The sequence below is a fragment of the Penaeus japonicus genome, unplaced genomic scaffold (assembly GCF_977035675.1).
Source record: "Penaeus japonicus unplaced genomic scaffold, GWHDUDI00000001_assembly GWHDUDI00000005, whole genome shotgun sequence".
In the NCBI taxonomy this organism is placed as follows: domain Eukaryota; kingdom Metazoa; phylum Arthropoda; class Malacostraca; order Decapoda; family Penaeidae; genus Penaeus; species Penaeus japonicus.
The window spans coordinates 22,257,747-22,265,246 of NW_028234407.1; the positions used below are offsets into that span (position 1 = coordinate 22,257,747).

Consider the following 7,500-nt stretch of genomic DNA (forward strand, 5'->3'; position numbering starts at 1 on the left):
TCAAGTATAGGGTTGATCTGGATAATCTGATACTCAAAATTCTGTGCCGTTGAAAAAGAAATCGCTTTTTGGAGACTTGCCGTTTTACAATGTAGAAACTGTTACAATATAGTTGGCAATACTATGGTCGTGACAAACCTGTTTGTTCTCGACCCATTTCTTCTCGGAAGCGCCAACGTTAATGAAATAAGATAGCACCTTTTTTGTGTTCTCAGTTTTACTAGCACTAGACAGACGTCTGTGGAAATAGAAATCTTGATGGAGATTAATCTCACTTTTTCACGATGATTCATTAAAGATTATTCAAGTGCGTAAGTACACGTTAAAGGATGGAATTCAGAAGGACTTTTTTCATGATTAGATAAAGCTCAACATGGACGAATATAGTTGTAACGTGGACTGACATTCTGTAAAAAGAAAAATCGGAATAAAACAAACCTAATGACAGTTTAAAATCCCTTTTCCTGAATATAGTGTTGCATCTATGAAGATTACTTTTTCCGTAAAGCCAGTCCATTATTTACTTTTATATGATAAGACTAACAGAATTGAAAATAAATGTTTGCATATGAATGGTAATAAACTTTTCAATATGATTATTATCCTAAAAATGAATGATACGATAGGTTCATTATACATTTCTTTTCTTGTGAAATAGTTCATTCTCATGAATACTTTTCTCAAAATTTGTCACGATGAAGTCTATTCATACTTTAGTTGATGTTGACAGCAGGTTGGTGTAGATGGGGTATCTCTTGCAAGAGTTGACGGCAATACAGAAGAGACAAAATTAAATGTAGATAGGCTTGGCCGAGGATAAGCTTGACGGAGGAATTGTTAAAGAAAGTCAAATTGGACGCATCCTCACACTTCTCGTACTTAAGATTGACCAGTCCGACATGCTCCTTCTTGAAGTCATTATTGGGAAGCTGAACTGTAACCATCACTGGATCAAAATTAATTTTGTTTACACGGGTACACTTGAATCCTTGAATTAACCACGGGAAAACACGTTTTAAAACTAAAAGTGTATATCACACAAACAAACTTAAACACACACACACACATATCAATAAAGATTATATTTATTATTACTCCCACAGAACAAATGAAGTGGAGTAGTTTCTTACTTCCTCAGGGTGTTGAGAGTCCAAAAGTCCTTGAGGGTGAGGTGGAATATATCATTTAATCCTTAATAAAGCATGAAGGGACTTTCTACCTAACCTGAAAAATCTGTAGAATATCCTAGCAACGGCAAAGAATCTCCCTCCTTTTTCAAAGTTCCTAATATTACTGCAATTTAACATTACTTAGGTGGTCAGATAGTATTATGGCAATACTATTAAAATACCAGGTGAATCCTTAGCTCTTGGCTAATACATATGTTTTATAATTTTGCTGATGTATGTAAGTCTGAAAACTAAAGTTGTATATTCATCAATCCTTCTATTTATATTTATCGAAACACATCAATTGCATCTTGCACTTTGAAGTTATATACCCCGATTTGATGATTAAGGATTTTCTATATTTTGTGTTGAATTGTTTTCGATATGTATATGGCATTGTGAAACTTATTTTAAGAATCTACTTACTTCACTAGCTTTTTACAATAGATTAAAGCTCTATTATGATACGAAAATACTATATCTTAAAGTTCAATTTAGGTTACGCAATATTGCAAAAGTTTTAAGGAAGTCAAGGAAGTGGACAACTAAAACAGAATATTCTTTTCCTTTTCATGCGATGCACTTATTAGTTTCATCACCGGTCTTGTATGTCTAGAGGTTGCCGGAGACTTACTTTATATTCGGTATCGCTACTTGCAGCACTCCGCCTTGCTTCCGACTGGAGCAGGAGAAAAACTTACCTCCGAAATATATATATATATATATATATATATATATATATATATATATATATATTCATATATGTTTATATATACATATATACATATATATATGTACACACACACACACACACACATATATATATATATATATATATATATATATATATATATATATATATATATACTTGTGTATATATATATACGCATATATATATATATATATATATATATATATATATATATATATATTCATATATGTTTATATATACATATATACATACATATATATATATATACACTTATGTATATATATATATATATATATATATATATATATATGTATATGTATATATATATACATTTATATATATGTATATATATATATATATATATATACACATTTATATATATATATGTATATATGTATACATATATATATATATATATATATATATATATATATATATATATATATATATGAATCACAAAAAAACACAGTAACGTGCACATAACAATTAATAACACTGCCACTAAAAGAAAGGAAAAACTTGCGACGTTTCGAACTTTTTCATGAAAGTTCCTCTTCAGGCGAAAGCAATCCAAAAAATGAATAGAGGAAGTAAATTTAGACAAGAATATATATAGAAAGGATGACCGTAGGAACAAGGGTTGACTCAGGTCACAGAAGGATGTTTAAGGTCAATTAATCTAGGGAAAGCTTTTCCGACTAAAAAGGAGGTAAGATCATCCAACCCCCATTGACCAGCACTCAAATCAATATTGGGAATCTTTTTAATTAAAAGAGATTCAAGCATTTTTCTTTCATACGCATTAGACGATTTGTGAATTAATTGAACATTTTTCCAATTTAATTGATGACCGGCATCACGCATGTGAACGAAACAAGCATTTGATTCCCTTGCGTACCTAACATCGCGTTTATGTTCACTTATTCTTTTTTCCAACTCTCTACCCGTTTCACCTATGTAGAACTTCGGACATTCCTTGCAAGGAATAGCGTAAATGCCAGAAGAAGTGCCAAGAGTAGCGCTGGACGCATTGTGTTTAATCAAAGATTTACGCAACGTGTTAGGATAAGTGAACACTATATCGATGTCCACTTTTTTAAGTAACTGACGCTTGTCATCGAGTGACTGATTAAACGGAACAACAAGTAAGTTTTCGGACCTATCCTTGCGCGTGACTTTAGTTTGCGAATAAAATTTGGATCTCGCATATGAATGCGTTTGTTCTAAGAAAAACTTAGGGTAGCCAAGATTCTTAAAAGACTCCATAATGATGCTAAGTTCTCTATCAATAAACTCATTATCACTGATCCTATATGCTCCAAGAAACATAGACGAGGCTACTGATTTCTTAATGGATAAAGGATGATATGAGAAAAAATGAAGATAATTAGCAACAAGAGTGGGTTTCCGGTAAACTGAAAACTTTAAATACCCGTTGAAATTATGCAACATTATATCTAGAAAGGGTAATTTACCAGCATTTTCCCATTCTATTTTGAATTTAATGGTACGAGCAAGACTACGCAAAAAATCGTCGAAATCCGGACGGTTTACAGGCCACATAGAAAAAATATCATCCACGTACCTAAACCAAATCGAGCCCTGAGGGAGAATGGCCGGAAGGAGTTCCGTCTCGAACATTTCCATGTATAAATTCGCAAGGACCGGACTTAAACTACTACCCATCGCGATACCGTTAATCTGCTTATAAAATTCTCCCTCAAAAGAGAAAACGTTATTCGAGACGCATAAACGAACAAGTTCAATAAAGTGATCAATCGGAATGGGAATCTTATGAGGAGCTGCAGTAAGTTTACGTTCTAAAAAATCTAGTACATCATCAAGGGGAACATTTGTGAACAGGGAATCTACATCAAAACTTACAAGTTTCATGTTGTGGGTCTGTAAATTACGGACTTTATCTATGAAATCCATCGAATGCTTACTATGACTGCTCGAGAAAGAACCTAGAAGAGGTGATAAATTACTAGCTAGCCACGACGCTAATGGGCGAGTAGCTGAGTTACACGACGAAATAATGGGTCTTAAGGGGATACCGTCCTTATGAGTTTTAGGGAGACCATAGAAATAAGGAATAGACGGATTAACAGTCCTGAAACGATCGAAAAAATTTGGATCGGGGCATTTTGCAGCAATACGTTTGAGATTTCTACGAAAAGACTCAGTCACCGAGGGGTAGGGATTCGACCGAAGTTTTTGATAAGTCGTGCTATCATTTAAGAGGAGATGAGCTTTCTGGACATAATCTACTTTATCTATGATAACAACATTACTACCCTTATCCGCTTTGGTGATCACTATATGAGAGTTACGAGATCCAAATTTTATTCGCAAACTAAAGTCACGCGCAAGGATAGGTCCGAAAACTTACTTGTTGTTCCGTTTAATCAGTCACTCGATGACAAGCGTCAGTTACTTAAAAAAGTGGACATCGATATAGTGTTCACTTATCCTAACACGTTGCGTAAATTTTTGATTAAACACAATGCGTCCAGCGCTACTCTTGGCACTTCTTCTGGCATTTACGCTATTCCTTGCAAGGAATGTCCGAAGTAGGTGAAACGGGTAGAGAGTTGGAAAAAAGAATAAGTGAACATAAACGCGATGTTAGGTACGCAAGAGAATCAAATGCTTGTTTCGTTCACATGCGTGATGCCGGTTATCAATTAAATTGGAAAAATGTTCAATTAATTCACAAATCGTCTAATGCGTATGAAAGAAAGATGCTTGAATCTCTTTTAATTAAAAAGATTCCCAATATTAATTTGAGTGCTGGTCAATGGAGGTTGGATGATCTTACCTCCTTTTTAGTAGGAAAAGCTTTCCCTAGATTAATTGACCTTAAACATCCTTCTGTGACCTGAGTCAGCCCTTGTTCCTACGGTCATCCTTTCTATATATATTCTTGTCTAAATTTACTTCCTCTATTCATTTTTTGAATTGCTTTCGCCTGAAGAGGAACTTTCATGAAAAAGTTCGAAACGTCGCAAGTTTTTCCTTTCTTTTAGTGGCAGTGTTATTAATTATATATATATATATATATATATATATATATATATATATATATATATATATATATATATATATATCAAGGTCTTAACTGTATATGAACAGATGCAGAATTTATATCAAAGGAATTATGAAATAATTATAATTGATATCAAATACAATGTCTCTACATGCGTGCACCTCACATGATCTGACTTTCAAGAATCTCCAGTGCCTACCTGGAGTCGTTTGGAAGGTGGGGCTTCGAACCCTGCCTTAATCCCCGTCAGCCAATCACAGTCGGGTCAAATCGCACTTCATCCAATGAAAAGGCCATCCCAGCCCTCGAAGTGACCCCGCATCTCGTCTCAGAATAGGTCTTTCAGATTCAACAGAAAATTAGCTCAGCCTTCGTGTCGAGAGGTCATCATCTCCCTTCGACTCCTCATCAAGGATTCCAGGTAGATTCGTGTCTAGTGCCTTAGTAACTTATTTCATATACTGTACATTGTCAGTGTTTCCTTAGTGTTCTTAATATACCTATAATAGATACGCTAGCTTTGAGATAGGCTTAGCTTCTCCGTTGCATAGATATATCGTGCCCATCACAATATATATACATATATATGCATATATATATATATATATATATATATATATATATATATATATATATATATATATAAATGAATATACACACATATATATATACCATATATATATGTATGTATATAAATATATATGTATATATATGTATGTATGTATATATATATATATATATATATATATATATATATATATATATATATATATATATATATATATATATATACATATATACACACATGCATATGTATGTGTGTGTACATATATTTATGACACACACACACACACACAAACACAAACACACACACACACACACGCACACATACATACGCGAGCGTATATACACACTCACTAAAAACGCGCAAGAACATACACCAGCATACAGATTAAAACACATACACATCCTCGTATACACAATTAAGGTGGCAAGGTATCGATGTATAATTCAAGGGAAAAACTGTATTTTTCTGTATCTTTATTCCCTATCTTGTTAAATAGTTTACATGTTCAAATGAAAGAGACCCATTTATCCAGATTCCTCGAGTTCCTGCTGAGCCTTGCGGAACTTGGCCAGGTTGAGGGCGGCGATCTCCTCAGCCTCCTCGATCTGGCGCTTGTAGGTCTTGATCTTCTGCTGGAGCTTATCGACGAGGTCCTGCATCCTGTCGTGGTTCTTCTTGTCTTCGTCAGACTGGAATGCGAGCTCCTTGATGCGTCTCTCGCACTTCCTCAGGTTCTTCTGAGCATCAGCGTGACGGCGAGACTCATCGTCCAGGGAAGCCTCGAGTTCACGAATGCGAGCTTCAAGATCGCTGACTGCCTTCTTGCCAGTCTTCATGGCAGCAGCCTCGCTCTCCTCAAGACGGGTCTGGAGATCCTTGACGGTAACTTCCAAGCCCTTGCGCATCTTCTCCTGGTTACCGGCGTGCTCTTGCTCCGAGCGGAGCTCATCAGCAAGACGAGCAGCATCTAACATGGCCTTCTTCGCCTTCTCCTCAGAGTTCTTGGACTCACAGAGCATCTCCTCAAGGTCAGCCTGTAAAAAGGTATACAATGATTGACCAACTATACATGTCATAGCGTTTTTTTGAAAAGGTGAGTTTAAATTTAGACACATTAAAATTAAACATACCTGCAAAGTCTGCATTTCACCCTCGAGCTTCCTCTTGGAGGCAGTGAGAGAGGCATTCTGATTAGTAAGGTTGTTGATTTGTTCCCGTGCATCGTTGAGCTCAGACTCAGCATGGCGACGGCCGCGGTCAGACTGTTCCAGGAGAGTACGAGATTCTTGAAGTTCACCATAGAGGGCGTTGTAACGGCGTTCAGCAATACCATATTGTTCTCTGTACTCGGAGGCAAGACGTTGCTCTTCCTTAACACGGGCCTCCATGCCCTTGATCTCATCCTGAACCTTCTTATAATGCTTGTGAAGATCCGAGTTCGCCTTGTTGGCGTGATCAAGGGCAATTTCTAGTTCGTTAATATCGGACTCGAGTTTCTTCTTCAAACGAAGAGCCTCAGCCTTACCCTTAGCTTCAACCTCAAGAGAGGCTTGCATGGAATCAAGAGCTCTCTGGTGACATTTACTGTGAAGAGAGAGAAAGATTATTGGAATGTATGATTATATATTTTTCATTGTTAATATATTTTTATAAATGCTTATGAACTACGTACTGTGTAAATTGAAAAAGAAATCAAAGAATGTCTTAACAGTGATGAACTTGGTGTGTCACAGTAACCAAAATTAAAAACATAGCTACACAATAGGTACACAACTCACCGAGTATTGTCGAATTCTTCCTCCTTCTCCTGAACACGCCTGTCAATCTCCTGTCTGACCTGGCTGAGCTCAAGCTGTGTTCGGAGGACCTTGTTCTCTTCCTGTTCAAGAGCTGCCTCGGCTTCTTCAAGTGCCGCCTGGAGCTCTTCCTTCTCAAGTTCAAGTCGTCTAGAGGTCTTCTGAGCCTCATGGTACGCGCGACCACCCTCACCAATCTGGTCCAT

The 7,500-nt window shown here is 36.1% G+C and overlaps 1 protein-coding gene across 1 annotated transcript in view; it reads right to left on the reverse strand.

Annotated features, from left to right (window-relative positions):
• Nucleotides 1-5,958: 5,958 nt before the first annotated feature.
• Nucleotides 5,959-7,500, reverse strand: part of LOC122261093 (myosin heavy chain, muscle-like) — an 18,545-nt gene continuing 17,003 nt past the window's right edge. Inside the window, exons 19-20 of the mRNA XM_086536717.1 lie at nt 7,277-7,500; nt 5,959-7,082 (exon numbers count right to left, since the gene is read on the reverse strand). The exon at nt 7,277-7,500 is cut by the window's right edge and continues 564 nt beyond it. Of these exons, the coding sequence (XP_086392843.1) occupies nt 6,023-7,082; nt 7,277-7,500 (1,284 nt within the window). The 3' untranslated portion in view covers nt 5,959-6,022. The remainder of the gene's footprint in view (nt 7,083-7,276) is intronic.